This window comes from Cryptotermes secundus, unplaced genomic scaffold, assembly GCF_002891405.2.
Source record: "Cryptotermes secundus unplaced genomic scaffold, Csec_1.0 scaffold595, whole genome shotgun sequence".
NCBI classification, from domain to species: Eukaryota; Metazoa; Arthropoda; class Insecta; order Blattodea; family Kalotermitidae; genus Cryptotermes; species Cryptotermes secundus.
The window spans coordinates 891,590-909,141 of NW_019745088.1; the positions used below are offsets into that span (position 1 = coordinate 891,590).

At 37.0% G+C, this 17,552-nt stretch overlaps 1 protein-coding gene and 1 long non-coding RNA gene across 2 annotated transcripts in view; one reads left to right on the plus strand and one right to left on the minus strand.

Moving 5' to 3' along the window:
• LOC111874925 (xaa-Pro aminopeptidase 3) overlaps window positions 1–3,711 on the plus strand; it is a 12,460-nt gene extending 8,749 nt beyond the window's left edge. Inside the window, exons 6-7 of the mRNA XM_023870801.2 lie at window positions 1,319–1,439; window positions 2,140–3,711. Of these exons, the coding sequence (XP_023726569.1) occupies window positions 1,319–1,439; window positions 2,140–2,318 (300 nt within the window). The 3' untranslated portion in view covers window positions 2,319–3,711. The remainder of the gene's footprint in view (window positions 1–1,318; window positions 1,440–2,139) is intronic.
• On the minus strand, window positions 1,385–12,292 carry LOC117283129. The gene is made up of 3 exons (XR_004514144.1): window positions 8,439–12,292; window positions 7,543–7,688; window positions 1,385–1,458 (listed from the first exon to the last, which is right to left on the minus strand). It is a non-coding gene; the product is annotated as an uncharacterized LOC117283129 (long non-coding RNA).
• Between the last annotated feature and the right edge of the window lie 5,260 nt (window positions 12,293–17,552).

Genomic DNA, 17,552 nt, shown 5'->3' on the forward strand with positions numbered 1-17,552 from the left:
TAACGTAACATTAACGTGGAATTAATATGGATTCTCCATATCGTTTGTACTGTAGAATTCACCAAACCAAATTCATGGCATACATCAGCTTTTTTCCTTCCATTTAATATTTCACGAATCACTTTAACTTTCTCTTCAATGCTTAAAACTTTCCTTTTCATTGCCATGTTTTCGCTACTGCACTTCTCTGGGTTTAGGCAGGAACACTATAGGGTAAGTAGACAATATGAGGTCCTGTTAGACGAGATTCTAGGAAAGGAATGCAGTTAACAACCTGCCGTGTCCTCTTGCACTATTCACGCAGTCCCACCCCACACCCTTGTTTTCGCATAAAACCCACGCTCCTCTTGCAGCCCGCGGTCATATTCTTCCAGGACAGTCACGTCGGCAAGTAGAGAAAGTGAGGGTGGGCAGACACATCGAACTTTCCCACGATATCAGAGAAATTCAGGAATGAAAATGACGTTACATATGAGGTTGATGCATTTGTGCATGTCGTACTAAGCCAGGTATAAAAACAATTGCTTTATGAGGAATTAGTTCGTACCATTGAATATTTGACGCAATAGACAAGGTGTCGCAGAAACCGATGTTGCTATAACCAAGTTTTAATGTATATGAATACAGCCTTTGGATTTTTGCATAAAGTGGTAATCCAATTCATTCAGTGTGAACCAGAGCTGAATTTGGTTGATCATTTTTTGTGAGTAACACTGTCATTGAATTTTAGGAAAATCTTTCTATTTTCATGTATTCTTTGAATTCGCTTTAAAACTATAAGTCTCCTCTCCAAGCCACCGGCTTTATGATCACCCCGTCATTTGGAATAAATAAAATCTGCCATGTGGGCAGTCCCACCATGGTAATGAAGTCCTTCAGACAGCAGAGAGTTAGAAAAGGTAAGAGAACAGTATGTTACAAACATTATAAATATTTATGTAAAAAGTAAAGCTATCCCCGTACCAGGCCGTGAAGGCCCACAGGGTTGTGGGACATTGAGGTTCCCACATTATCTAGACAATCAGCTCAAAGATGGCGGTAAGGTTGTCAGCCCTACGTGCCGGCCACACTTTACTCCCAAGGAAAATTATTTAATTAATTCCTGGTACTCATTTCTGTTAGAGGCCGAGTAAACTCCAGGGCCTAGTGTGGCTGGAATGATTAGGTCAACTGAAAAAAATCCAATGACCTCATCGGGATTTGAAGCCATGACCTTCCGGCTTGTAGCATAGCTCCTCAACCACTATGCTACCGCGTGCCCCTATTTATGTAAACTCATAGTAAATATAAATATAGAAATGTTTCTCTGTGTTGTTAGGCTGCTTACAGCTTCTGTCCACATCATGTCAGCCACTACCTTGGCATGGATGTGCATGACACTGCCCTCATCCCGCGGAGTGTCCCTCTTGAACCAGGAATGGTGATCACCGTGGAGCCAGGTAAATTGTTTCTTTCAGACTGAAAGTATAAAGATCCTGAAAGTATGATTATAGTCACGGTAAACCAAAAGGATGGATGGCACCTACCAACTTAACCTACAAGCATCTGAAAATAGGGGGTTTTTAATTTCCCAGTACCACAGAATTGGCCAGGTTTTAAATTGGGTTTACCGTATGTTTTCTGGGAATATGGGATTTCAAGTCCAATGGAATTATGGAGCTGGTAGCCAGATCTTAACTTGGAGATGACAGTGGTAGTTTAAATGAAAATGCAGGACTTTTCTAGCTGGACAGCATGCATGCACCACTGCAGTAATGCATTGCACAGCTGGTAGAAGGCATGCTTACATAAGGTTGGTTTCCATCTGTTAGAACTTAGGAGGGAAGGTTTCTTCATGTTTGTGCAATTTAAATGAATTTAACCAAATTTAGCCCACATAGCACCACCAATGAAGTGTCTTTCATTCAGAACCTCAACACTGGCTGAAAGTGAGTTTACACAATATTTGATCCATCACTCTCATCTGTTGGTTGTGTAAGTCCAAGTTTATCTTCATTCTTTAAAGCGCACTAGTGTTGGGAAACTTCTCAAAAGGGCCATAGGTATCAAGAAGGTGAATCTTTTAAGTAAATTATTTATGAAGTCAGAATTGTGTGGTTCATTGTGTCTAGGACCAATTATTTTTTGATTGTCCAACAGGAATTTATGTGAGTCCATTGAACAAGTTAGCACCCTCACAGTACCATGGGCTTGGAGTGCGAATAGAAGATGATGTTCTTATCACTGCTTCAGGGCCCATTGTCCTTACTGCTGGATGCCCAAAACAAATCGATGACATAGAAAAACTGATGAGCAATCAACAGTCTATGAACTCGTAAATACAGATTTTTATGCCTTGTCTTCATGTCTTCAAGTGCAAAACCTAGAGAGGTGTGCCACAAATCAGTGCCAAAGTATGACGACTGATTGCAGAAGAATGTGCATGATTATGCCTTGATAACTCTAATAATTGCAATGAGCTGTCTGCAGTTTTTAATAATTTTGAATACCGTAAATTTCATATATATTTTGTTTCTGATTATAGAAGTGCATGATAACCTATGATACAGTTATTTTCTTCACTAAATATCTTGTTCATCTGAATGTGAAACAGTTTGTTGTGTGTATGCTAGCTATTTCAGAACATGAAGAACATACTGTTGCCTTATAAGAATGAGCCCTCTCAGGGCTTACATTTTGTTTAATTATTTCCTGTCTTTTATATGAACCTGCTCCTTCCATCTTCAGTATGAGTGCATGTAGTCTGAAGTGCAAGCTGGTGGATGATTACCAATATTTTACAAAAATTTGCTGCCTTCATTTTCAGGTACACTGAAAAATAGAGGCAATAGGTTTTTAAGAAATGTTCGAAAACCATCTACCAGACGACATGGCTACATATCACAGAAGATCACAGTCTTCATTTTCACTGCCATGAGAACTTCAAACAATATAGTGGAAATTTTTAAGAATATTAACCTTGAAGAGCCTAGTGACACTGTATGGAGACCTTTAAAGTGTAGCCGAGTGGCCGTGCGACACCGTATGGGTACGCCCAGTCCATTAGTGCGCACAGTGTTTTAAAATCTAATTTTAAGATATAAATTCTTGTTCTACTTAAATTATTTTTGGGCACCCGCTTTATAAGTAGACAGTCTTCCCTCCTGTGTCATCTAACTGAATACAGAGTCTGACATTGCAATTCATGCACTTTGTCCAGATGTAACTCCATTTGCCATGCAAAGAGCACACACGACACCTCAGTCTCGTATTAGAGGAAGTTGGCCAGTGATGTCTAGTAGCCTCCTCTAATCGTAACGCTTATAAAAGATCGCAATTTCAACTATCCACCATGGCCTCATTTCGCATGGCAGAAGCTGAAATTGAGAGGCCGCTGATAAATGACACTGATTCAGAATGTGGTATAGACGACTCCGAAAGTGGCGAAGAAGCAAGGGGGAATTGTGGGGCTATTCTGAGAACAGTACCTCTGTGTGGCTAGTCCGAGATATACACAGTCAGAGTTTTTGAAGGACAAAGTACGATAAGACTTTGCCCACACTCGTGCATACAGAAAGGTTCTGATGTGACTGGAGAATGTGCAATACAAACGTAAACTTCCTCCCCTTTTGCCAGATAAGACATAGTAAGACAGGATGTCAGCAGCATGCATTTATACTGCAGAAACGTTTTGTGCAGAAACTGTATGCATATTTGTGGACAGATGCTCAAAATTGGGAATTTTTTTTTGGAATCAGTGTAACAATTTTTACAGATTTTAAAATCTGTAAATTACAATATCTGATTCTATATTCTTTCTAGATAAAAGCAGCATTTATTTCGTTTGTTTATTACAAAAATTATAGAAATCACAGCATTTTCAGCAACATGCTTACAATTTTTAATACTCTACAATGACGGACATTTAAATTAACTCAGGCCTGCTGCCATTACAGGAATTTAAATAGCCCATCTCTTAAAGGTTAATATACATTTTTCTGTTTGAAATACAGTGGAGTTGCATCGTATGCAAATTCAACCATACAACCCCCCTAAAGAAAAGACTTGGTGTCTGCCACCCAAGACTGTTCCCATATCTCCTGCTTTGACATCGAGTCCAGACCACCATCAAATAGTGTTTCGGGGGGGAAGAGGAAGGCTAAATCATCAGAATATCCAGGATAAATAGTGAATGTTCAGGTTTACCTTGTTTCTTTTTAATTCTTTCATTTTTCTGTGTCTATTATTTATGTAAATAAAATTACTCTACATTTTACTTGTATGGGTACCCTTTATTAAATACATTATATAAATACATATTACAGTGTTTATACAAAAGGATATACCTTGTGGGTAATTAAGGGATTTTCAATGGGTGCAATTTTAGGTTATGCCTTGTGTTTAGGATGTGACTGTACTGTAAAATGGAAATTATGAAATAACTTTGAAGAATATTTCTGTATATTATAGTCGTAAACATGAAGTACTTGACAGTTACTTGGATCTTAAAATTTATCATAATTTATCATATAAATTTTAACCCTTTTGCCATTATGGGAAGGTGTGTTATGCATAGAAGCACACTGTTCGCTGTGAACAGAATCATTTCTGTAAATATATGGTATGCTGTGACACTGATTTTTTTTTTTCATGAAATTTCAATGCAAGAAGAGAGTTTTACATGAGGTACAAATCTAATTTTGAGAACTAAGAAACATGCAATATGTTTACACGTGCAGGAATTAAATAGTGCCTTCATGTATGCATTCTGATGAGCATGTGATATTGTCCAAAATAAGGTTGATTTACATGTTTTTCTTGCCTAATAGTGAAAGGGTTACATAAGTTACAGCAAATAATACAGACGAAAACAATTAGACTGTGCTGCTCTATGAAAACAAATGTTATGTCACAGTTGGTGGTTGAATGAAATAATTAGTATGAATGAATGAGGGGTAGGCCTTCTCGGCCCTTGCACTGCGACCTACAGTTTTCTATTAATAACTGTACACTGTTATTCCATAAGTTGTAATCTTATCTAGTCATTGGTCTACTTGTAACCAAGTTTTGCCAACTGGAAACTATAACAATTTAATTATTATTAATATTTTTAGGTTTAGGATTTGAGTTTTTCACAACAGTGATGATTTGTGATGCAGTGTTCTAGGTCTGGTAGGTTGGTACTGTTCTAGAATAACATACATCTATTTTGTAACTCAAATATGGAGGAAATACGTTCCTCCATTAACGTCAGGACCCAGCAGGTAGCATGGTAATCCAAAAGACAACATGAATATTAAGATTATTTTTGCTTTTTTTCAAGAGGAAGAGGTAAAAGTACATAAAAATAGGTAACTAGTTTGCCGACTGGAATACTGTTCGGGTTTTCCAAATTGGCCTGTAGGGTTAGCGTTGTCACTGTCATTGGACAAAATAGAGGCGTATGTGACATATTGTGTCAAATTTATGCTACAAATGACGACTGTCATTTGTCCAGTATTTCAGTATATTTAAACAGCTATTAGGCATTGAAATTTAATTCTTGTTTTTCTCTTCTACCAGTAACGCCATTGTGAATTGTCGAATTTTTCTCTTTTGTCCCCACCCTTCTTTGATTACCACGTGCTGCCAGTGACATATCGCCCTATTTTGACGATTTTAACTACACTTCGTGGCTTTCCACGAGGTTTAAGTCCACAGATGGCGCTACAGTTTTAAATATTTTCTTGTTAACTCTCGCTGAATTAGCTTGGTCTCAAGTGAATAACTTCAAGTCACCCCTAAGGGCGGGTGGTTGGCGGCGGTGGTGGGGGATTTTTTTTTTCAGTGAAAGCCTATACCCGCTAAGGAGAGTGTTTTAATGGGCGGCCGCAAAAAGCAAAAATATTCCCTCCCTCTGTCTCTTCCTCCTCCCTTACCCCATCTCCTAACGTATTTCCATTTCCTTTTTCACAAAAATCCTACTGATTTTGAACCAGGGACCTTCCAAACACTAGGCTGATGTCTTACCCCTAGACCACCAGCACCACTGAAATTTATTTTCTTTAATCTTCCTCTTAAGTTACATCTTCGGTTATAATTACAGAAAAATCTTATTAACTCCATTTGTTTTATAAAATACAAATGGAGTTGGTTCCGAACCTCGGAACTCCTGCACATTAGACCAGTGTCTTACCCATACACCACCAATGCCACGGAATTGTTTACCTTTAATCTTCCTCTTATATTACATCTGTTATAATTACAGAAAAATCTTATTAACTCCACTTGTATTTTATAAAACTTTCGCTGGTTCCGAATCTCGAAACTTCTATTCGCTACGCCGGTACTTTACCAATAGGCCACCAATGCCAGGGAAAATTTTTACCTTTAATCTTCCTCTTGTGTTACATCTTTTGTTATAATTACAGAAAAATCTTAGTAACTCCATTTGTATTTTAAAAAACTTTCGTTGGCTCCGAACCAAGGAACTCTGGCACATTAAGAGAGTGTCTTTCCCATACACCACCAATGCCGCGGATTTTTTTCCTTTAATCTTCCTCTTATGTTACATCTCGCTATGTAATTCCAGAAAAAATCTCATTACAAAAATCCATGTGTTCTCGAACCACGGTCATTTTCTTCATAACGTCGGTGCCTTACCTCTAGACCACCAGAACATCTATACTATAGCTTTCTGCGATCCTCCTCATATTCTACGACTTGGTTTATAGCTGCAGAAAAATCGTATTTATTCATTCACTTTTCAATTTCTATTGACAAAAGACACCGTGGTGTTGAACCCGGTACCTTCCCAATACTATGCCAATGTCTTACCCACGTACCCCCAGATCTAGACAAATTTGTTACCTTCGCCTTCCTCATATAGTATGACTTACTTCCTACATGCACAAATTTCTTAAATCTTCTTTCTCCCAAAAATAGTCATGTCTTCAAACCACGTAACTTCTAAACCATACGCCAGTGCCTTAACAAAGGAACACCATGGTTATGACAACTATTCGCCTTCGCCTTCCACATATCCTACCTCTTCGTTTCTACAAAATTCCTCTTTACTTCTTGCTTCATTTCAGCCATTTTACGATTTACCGTTGGCCAGTCACTTTCTCTTAATTTAGAGCCCATTCAGACGCTTATGACCAGATCTTTGTTTTGAAGTAGCTTCACTGTTTGGCCTTTAATAAGAATCCTTTCTGATGTCAAGACGGGTCTATCCCTTCTCTCTTGTCAGTCAATTACTTTCTATATTTCGTCCTTCCTCCTCTAAACTGCATGTCACGACCTTTACAACTGTACATATATACCGCACATGGCTTTCTTGGCAGTATATGCACATGGTGTTTCACGACTTTAGGGCATAACTGCAGGAGGTGATTTTATAGGTCTTTGTGATCAATAAAGTTCAGATAAACATGTGTCCGATTTTGGATGGTTATGGAATTATGACCGTTTTAAACTCCGAATAGAAGGTAACGATTAGACAATAATCGGTACAAAATAATAAACCAGCATAATACATGATACATTTAAAGTATGAATGTAAAATTAACTTCAAGAAATTACCTTTAATTTGAATTTATTGGTGCTTAACGCTGATTTTCGAAAATGCCACCGCCGGCATATCTGTTGCGTTACTTCTGACTTGGATATCAACACTGGTGTTCCTTCAATGCTGCTCTATCATTTCCATCAAAGAAACCACACACAACCTGCATGCCAACATATTCAGCCTGGTAAACTGTGCCATCTCACTTCATTGTTATCACTATTTTGCCATGATGAATATGTGAATACATCATGAACATCTTGTGACATTATGAAGGCTCCATCACACAAGCACACAAATAAATCAAGACTAGAATTTGAAATGTTTTATCTCTGAAACAGTGGTGAATTTAACTGTTTTTTTTCAATATACATATTCTGCACCAAATCTCGTCAACATTCTCCTAAAGTTTGAGTCATAAGAATTTGAATCATCCTATATATAATTTCTCACTGAGCAATAAGTAAATTCTGTAACTCGTAAAATTATCATTAAGACAAATTATAAACTTCTATAATAATCTCCTGTCAGTCTTTCTTTCTATCATGTATAGTTGCCAAATAGTTGTCAGATTCCCAAATATATGACTGTTTTCCTGGGAAAATAATACATTTAAGAGTAGTATTCTTCTGTGACTGTCGACAAAGTGGGTTTGGCAAAATGGGGAAGTCTTTCATGTGAAATACCAGACATAATTGTGATCACATCATGGAATGCTTCGTGTAAATGAACTGTATATATTGTAAGTTGTAAAATAATTTATTTTTACCCCATTTATTTTTGGTGGCAAGAGCCTCTGTTATACTACAAACTACTGTACCTTCTGTTTATAATTTCAATTAAAAATTAATTCTGAAATATAAAATATCTTAGACTGTTTCTGATGACAAATTAGATGAATCCATTATCTTACCAGAAAGTCATCTTTAGCCTCTGTTATACATCACCATCACACATGTTATATAGTTGCTTTGAAGTTATATATGGATATACAGACTTTCCACATGGAATGTTGACTGTTGAAGGTATAACGGATGCTGTAGTACTTCGTCTTGAACTTCGAAATTTTAATCTGTATAATAAGGAACCAGCAGTAGTGGACAGCTCAGTAAGATATTACTTGTATTTGCTATATCTGTTCAGTTTTTTAATTATATTTGATATTTAATTTTCAACTAACCTTACGCATATCCATTAACATCATTGCTACTTGTGCATGTTTTTACACTTCAGAGGAACATCCTCTCTTATGTGCAGTTTCATTGAATTATCCAGTATTTATCGTTTTTTTTTTCTACAACTTCTTAAACAAATATAATCACTAAAACATTGTATTTAATACATAACTTTTTAAGTGTAAAGTGGCAGAAAATGTAAAACACTAAAAATCACTTTCTGATTAAACTAGTTCCATCAATAGGAGTTATGTTGTAAAATCTCTGAAACCAAATTATTTTCCATATATGGCATTAACTATAGTTTATTTTTATCCATAACCTCTCCACATTAGGACATCAAGTTTTGAATTGATCAAATTTATTATTTAACACTTCGCTTTCCACAGTTCTCAAGAACACTTTCACATAATCTTGAAAGCTGAATACACGTAATTCTTTGCCTCTTGTGCATAATAAAAATTTGTCAAGAAATATTTTCTTAATATGTAGAACATTTTCTTTTATTTCTTCTTCAGTTATGATGGAAACATATAAAGTCTGATCCCCAAGCAATTTAATTTACATGAACTAGGTCATCACAATTTCTTTAAAAGAAAATATGAGTTAAGACACTGAGAAATCTATATCATATACGAGCACTTTATGAAGTAGTGAAAAAGATTCTAAAAATAATTCCAAATAAATTAACTGACTCTTGTATATTTTGATTTGAATTAATGATATTATAAAATAATTTACTAAACAGTAGTAACATCAGTTTAATTTTACTTCATTATTAAATATGAAAGATTCTCATGAACATCTCTATAAAAGAAAAATCTGTTACTTGTGTACTGCAGAACTGTAACCAAATTGATACCAAATTATCTAAATGGTTACAAAGAATTTATACATTACTTATAAATAATTTTAAGACTTGACTCAGATGTGGAAATCCCATCTTCATATAAATACAGATAACATAGTCCTCCTTTCACTAACTGGACACTGGAAATGATTTTGGAAATAATGTGACAAACACTTCTGATTTGTGTTGGCCTTAAGGTTCTCACAGCAGTAACTATGAAGAGTACTATCTCCTTAGATGTAGTGCCATGTAGTTTGGTAGAATTTTATTGAAGTTTCAAAGGGACATACTCGTACTTCCTACATCTCAGGGCTCACTATGTGTTCTTCAAGCTTGAAAATCAAGGGAATATGTTCCTAAAAAAGTCCAAGAAATTCTACTGGACTAAGTGATATTACACCACAGAAGGCATTATTCTCAACTTGAGACTTCATTAATGCGTCCACTTACATGTAAATTATTAAATTTTAAACTAAATGTAATTAAGAGGAATAATTCAGGAGCTTCAGACTACTTTCCTCAATGGTGTGTACATTTCTTTCCTTGATGTTATAAAAGTTCTTGTAAAAACATTCAGAGAACAGCAAAATGGAACAAGTCATTGAACCATCTTGGAGGAACAAAAACCAAATGCTTACATGATTTCTAAATTGAATACACCTTCTCGCAATAAGTTAATCATGTGAGAATTTGTCATGATGTCATAAAGGATATGGAAGTATCCAGAACACTAATTTCATGTTGGAATTTACACAATTTTCAATTGGGCAAACACAAAACCAAATACAAATTTGAATAATTTACTTAAATAGACATATACATGTACTTCTACTACGTGATTTTCCTACTGCTGTACAACTTAAGCAATTTAATTGAATTTAATTTAACTCCCTATAGTGTAGGATCATCCCTGACTGCAAATGAGTATTAAGAAGTTTGTTTTAATTGTTGCATATGAGAGGCAGAGGGATGTTTTGTTTTCAGTATCATTAAACAGTGAACCACTTAAAAGAGGTTATGTTTTTGGATACATGTTAATTGATAATTCTTATGAACGGAATCATAGCCCCCTCAATATTTGAACACAGCTGTTGAGTCACATTTTTCAATATTTCATTAAAAAGAATTCTGCCTAATGTCATTATTTTCTTTAGTTACAAATATGCATATATTGATAACATTTGTACCGTCATTCCAATTTATGAGCAAGTTATGATTTTGAGAGTACAGTCATGTGGGTCGCAATGGCATATAGTTAGAAAAAGCTCAATGATTTGCAGGGACATACCACCTCCATCTTCAGGGCTAAAGAGAAGAGCTTAGGTTGACATCCACAGCTTTCTGGTTTCTTGCTTGGCCTTCCCTTTGGTCATGAAGGTGGAAGTGATATTGTACTCTGAAACATTAGGCCTTCTCCAAACTACATGACATCAAAGCCCAGATTACCACTCCCCTCAGTCATTATGAGAACCTTAAATCCAGTGTAACCGTACTCTGGACTTGCGACGTCTTCGTCAGAAGCGCCTCTTCTTCACTGCTCCTCCTCACCCTCTTCTTCTCCTTCTTGTTGATGACGCCACCTACCTTTTTATTTCTTCTTAATTTATTTTCTCAGGGTTAGGATTAAACTTCTCAGGGTTGATAGGATTAAGTTTCTCAGGGTTGATAAGATTAACAAGGGTAAGGTTGTTGGGAGCAGTAGAGCTGAGTTCTCTGTCTCAAGGTCTTAATGGACCACACTTAGAAAGGCAGGTAGAACACTTATGCAACACCACCACACTTGAGTTCCTGAGGTATTATTATTACTCTTGATCAGTTGCGACACTTTCAGTTTACAATTTATCAAACACTTGTTACTGTCGGACTGTTTGCTACCTTCTAAATTTAGCTCATCCTGTTTTAATATTATTATTATACTTCTAACCGTGGTTTCACACTTCACAACAGATTATTACACTTTATCATTACAGCTTGTTACTATAAAGTTATTTCTCATCTAGATAGCCCCGTAAGTGACTTCACATCTGGTCCTTTCTAGTCCCGATTTCCGACTTCGCGTCTGGTTCTTTCGACTCCACGTCTGATTCTTTCGACTCCCGGTTTTTGACTGAGTCTGACAACTGACGCTTCCTCGGACGTTCAGTTCCTGGCTTTCACCAGCGTCCTTGTTCTATCACACACTCAAATTTCCGTGATTGGTCGGTTTAAAATTTAGAGGTATTCTAATTAGACATTCCTCCAATCACTTTAACTCTTACAAAGGGGTGAAGAAATTCTGTCTTAACGAACTCCTGTCAAAAAAGTGATGAATGTGTAGCGTGGCTTGGGTTCTAAACCCATCACCCTGCTAAAATATATAGCTTGTAGAAATTTGTCAACTAAAGAACTCACAAAAACTTCTTTAGCCATTCTTTATGTAACTTTCCCTTAATAAATCTTCAACACGTATCTTCCTGCTTTTGGTGTAAGCGTAGGAAGACGGTAGCTCTTAAATACAAGAATTGACCTAAGTCCCACTACACTTGTTCATGTCCTTACATTCAACAATTAAATTTCAAATTAATAGCATAAATAATATTTAAATAGACAGCACAGCAGTGGAACGGTTACACCAGTTTACAGTAATAAAAATGATGGAACTGGTAAATTCTCCACACAATTAACAATATGTTGAAGACCTAGAATGTTTTATTTTATGAGCTACAAAATGTATTGATATATTGGGTTTCTGGACTTTATCCATCGTCCTGGTTTTTAAGATAACAAATAAAAACACGACGTTTCGGAAACTGGATCTGTTTCCGTCCTCAGGTGAAGGAAAAGGGGAACACCTATTCTGTTGGGTCTGTTAGAAAGAGCTAACCTCAATCACTGGACCAATGAGTGGTCCAGCTCTTTCTAACGGACCCAACAGAATAGGTGTTCCCCTTTTCCTTCACCTGAGGACGGAAACAGATCCAGTTTCCGAAATGTCGTGTTTTTATTTGTTATCTTAAAAACCAGGACGATGGATAAAGTCCAGAAACCCAATATATCAGTGTGTTATACACCATCATCAGAATCCTATAGTAACTACTTACAAAATGTATGTTTTGTAAAAAATTCAATAGACCATTTTATAACCCTTTTACTGACTGAATTTACAATTTGTACTAATCCTCACTATTAAGCACAATAGACCGCTGTAAATCACAGTGCAAGGGTCAAGAAGGCCCATCCCTTATACTTTCATTATACATTCAATCCTCACTATTAAGTAATGTTAAGTTTTTGTCTCAGTTCAATCTCTAGAATTTTTTTTGTATGTGTGACAGCAGGTATTTTTTTATATTAATGAAAGCACACACTGCTTGATTTTCCCAATTTAGAATATCTACGCAGAACAAATTCTAAGACTTCAGAATAAATGCCTGAAAGTTGTTAGAGGACTTCAGTGTGTGTAAACTACATCTTATCATGTAAGGAGCTACTTCAAATTTATCCCCCTCATATGTCATATGTGTCAAAACAGGTGAAGTTACCTGACCAAGCAGACATCCTGCAAACATCAGGTTATGCCAATGGGCTAATAAAAGTTCTAAGATTAATTTACACAAATATAGCCAGTGTATGTTTATCCACTCTGTACTACTTAACTGTTACTAATGTTATATTTTAGCGTCCTGTTGCACTGATTTAAGTCCATGATTTATTTAATCCGTCTTGCAGTGCATACATTCATTTATCTCCTTCTTTCCCTCGCACTACATGTTTCGGCATAATAATGCCATCTTCAGGTGCTTACTTGTCCACGTCAAACCAGTTCATTGCATGCCATGTTCACACATTAAAATAACTAAAATATGTATCTATCATATACATTGTCAAACGTTAAAAATATTAAAATTGTTCAGGATACCACATCGCTACGTCGCCCCTCACTACGTCAGTCACGCCNGTGAATTTACATGATTTCAGAAGTATTATAAAATTTGCTATTTCATGAATTTTGAATAACCATATCACAGCTATCATGGCTGACACAGAAGTCTATTTTTCTGAGTACAGAAAATATCTGTCTGGTGCAAATTGATAATGATTTTATACAATAAATTTCTAAATTTTTAGCTCATAGAATCTCTGTCACACCTGAGTATTATCCTTGTATAATAATCTAGTAATTTTCAGAACTATATTGATTTTGAGTCATAAAACGTACTTCTGGAATTTGAAATAAATTAAGTCGTTTCTATTCCGTTCGGAGTGCTTGTTCTCGCCATCTGGTTGTCAGATGCATTTGCAGTCTGTGATGGAGATTATTTCCTTAATCTGACGATCCTTAGTGGTATAGCGGTGTACTTTATGATGTGATGGGGTGCATAAAGACTGCTTGCCATAGAGTCCTGATAGGCATTTACTGGGGTCTGCATGATCCCTATACAGACATTTTTGTATCTGTGCCCCAGGGCATGACCCTGTACACCGACCAACATCAACTTCCTGTTAATAGTACAGACCAGTAAGTGATAAACAATAAAGCATCATGTGTAAAATGTAAGTAAAGTAAAGCTATCCCTGTAACAGGCCGTGAAGGCCCATACGGTTGTGAGATGTTGAGGGTCCCACATTTTCTAGACAGTTGGCTCAAAGATGACAGTAAGGTTGTGAGCCTTAAGCGCCGGCCGTGCTTTACTCCCCAGGAAAATTATTTAATTAATTCCTGGTACTCATTTCTGTTAGAGGCTGAGTTGACCCCAGGGCCATAGTGTGGCTGGAAGGATTAGGTCAATTGAAAAAATCCATTGACCTCATCAGGACTTGAACCTGCGACCTTCCGGCTTGTAGCATAGTGCCTCAACCAACTACGCTACCGCATGCCCCCAAATCGAATGGAATGTTATACACCATCAACAGAAACCTTCAGATTAAACGGAACAGAAATGGTTCTTGGGTGATTTAAGGCTTCTGTGGTGATGACACAGAACCTGATAGGCAACTGAGTAACTTGCAAAACATATGAGAGATCTCACAGCACAGAGTTAGTTAATTATTGTATCAGCCTGGATATAAGGTGAGTCCCCTCCACCCCACAAACAATGCTTCCCAGGTAAGAGGGGTCACCTTACTTCCGGGTCCTTATGAAGAAAATGAGGAGTTCTAGTTACTAATTCAAATGAGATTTGTGAAAATAACTAGAATTATGTGTAACTAGTACATTTTTAATTTATTATCTCTTAATAGTATAGATTTTACTTTTTTTTGCTAGCAACCCTCAGAAATAAATGACAGATTCATTTTTGTAAAAAAAAAAACTTTTTTATTCTGATTTTCTCGTTGGAAAATAGGTGCCACCTTCAGGCCTGTACAGTGTCTGGTTAGTTGGCTACTGTGAGCACTGCATGCAAACATGGGTAACACAATGAATTTTTCTCGGGGGTGTCCATTTCACAACAGGGACAAAGAATGCGAAGAGAATAACTGGTTTTGGATGAAATTTCTACGTTTCTTGGCTTATAACCGATATTAATATGAGATATTTCATCCCGTCATAGGTTTAACAAAGAATGTGCAACTGTTAAAATAAAAAATGCAGTTGTCAGGCTTTGGAAATCATTTATGTAATTATTAGGACAATTAATTCATGGAAGTCTGGAATGGGCAGGACGTGTATTAAGCATGGGAGAGATGAAAGATGCACAGAATATCATAGTTGGAAGACGTGAATGGAAGAAATTGATTATAAGAGTGTGAACTGGATTCATCTGGCTCAGCATTTGGCTTTTTGAGGATAGTTTTTGTAAAAGAAGAGAATTTCTTGACGAACGAGTGTCGTCGTGCGTATTAGGCAACTTCTCCACCAAATTTCTTATGTGGGGAAACATATAATGCAGGCTTTTTTAGTTGGGCAATGAGACTCATGTCTATAGGTTATCTGAAACGACAGGGCCTTTGCCTTATTTAAAAAGTATCCCTAAATAAAAAATTCAGTTATTATGTGTTATATGATCCAAGTGCACAAGATACTAAACAACGAATTCCAACCGAGTGAAAGTTATTTGTATGACTGTAACGTAAATACGTACGTATTAGTTTCTGGATGTATAGCTCCACTCAGTCTTAACATGAGCACGAAACAAGGAGGTGTCGCGCTTTGCTAAAATATTAACTTAAATGTTTATAATATTTGTAAATGCTCTGGTGGCTTGAATCATAACTCTTTAACAGTCTATGATTAAAAATAACTTATTTATTTTTAATAGTTTAAACGATTAATACTCTGATATTTGAAATCCCTTTATTGGTTTTATTATAAGGCAATAGAATTATAACACAATAGGAGATGCAAAGGGCTAAGCTATCCCTGTAACAGGCCGTGGAGGCCCATAGGGTTGTGAGATGTCGAGGCTCCCACATATTTTAGTCATTTGGCTCACAGATGGCAGTGAGGTTGTCGGTCTTAACGTGCCGGGCGCCCTTTAGCCCCCCCCCCCCAAGGAAGATTCTTGGTACTCATTTCTGTTAAAGAGACCGAGTGATATACCAGGGATATACTGTGCCTGAAAGGATGAAGTACATTAAAAAATAACTCCAGAAATGCGTCGTAGGGCAACTGGATCCGGCAAGCTTTTTCGAATTTGACGAGATTTTGGTTGTTAAGCAATTACGTGGTACATATTAAAATTCGCTAACTACTTAACTTCGTAGTGTAGGGCCCGTATCAGAAGTTTAAAGTTGATTACAGTCTTATGGATTTGTTGTGTAATTTGGAAAAAGCCAAAAGTTTTGCAGGGATTTGACTCCTGCTTCTGTTTTTCTTTGCTTGACTCTTTCATCGATCCTAAAGACGGACGATATACAGGATGATTCTAAATTATTGTCAGTGTTTTCGTGACCTATAATTTCAAACAGGAAAGAACAAAATGAAACTGGTCATGGAATATGAAAGCGTTACTCAAAGGGTTTGATTATTTTTAGAATGAATACTGTAGAATGCTAAACAACTTCAATATGCTCGCCTTTATTATTTCATAAGCTGTTTTATTTTGTTGTTTCTGGCTTGAAAATTATAGGCCACGGAAAGCGCGACAATAATTTAGAATCACGTTGTGTGTCCTCCGATATGTCAGGCTCTCTTAGAATTACACAGCGTTACAACTAAGAAGACCTTGTTATTCATACTTTTCGCCAAGAGAAAATCTAATCGAACAAGTTTTAGAGTTGCTCATCTCATCAAGAAATATATATCTTTTTTTTTTCCTTGTCACTACAGCCCCAGTGGGCTTAGGCCTACCTCCGTGAACTTCTCCGTTCACTTCGGTTTTTCTAGATCTTAGACATTCGGTAGGACTCCTTGGGCGGGTGATCAGCTCGTCGCAAGGCCTCTACCTGTACACAGACGCAGAAAAACGCACACAAACATTCATGCCCTGAGTGGGATTCGAACCCACGACCTCGGTTTCCGAGCGAGCGAAGACAGTGCACGTCTTAGACCGCTCGGCTACCGTGACCGGCATATCTCTCTTTTATGGAACCCTAAATTCAGTTCAATCAATATTGTGGCATGTACACCCGCTGCTTGGCAACAACCGCGGAAGGAGCAGCTATAACAACAGCCGTGTATACAATGACGCATACAGAAACAACGACAATAACAACAACGCATGTGTTAAATTAGAAATTATAAAGTTAGAATATCTTCTAGTTACATCAAATTCAGAGGCCGCACCATAGCTCAAGCGGTTAATCGCTGGCTTCCCGCCGCGGCGGCCCGGGTTCGATCCTGTCTCTGGTGAACTGAGTTTTGCGGTGGACAAAGTGGCGCTGGGGCAGGATTTCTCCGAGTATTTGGGTTTCACCTACCAATCTTCATTCCACCAATTACTCCACAATCACCCTTACCTATCATCTGGGACTGGTACAATAGGGCACAAGTGGCCCCAGTACAAGGGACTTAGTCCCACCCCACTAGCAATAAAAAATAATACATCAAATTCATACCAACTTCCTTGGAAAACCCGTTAAA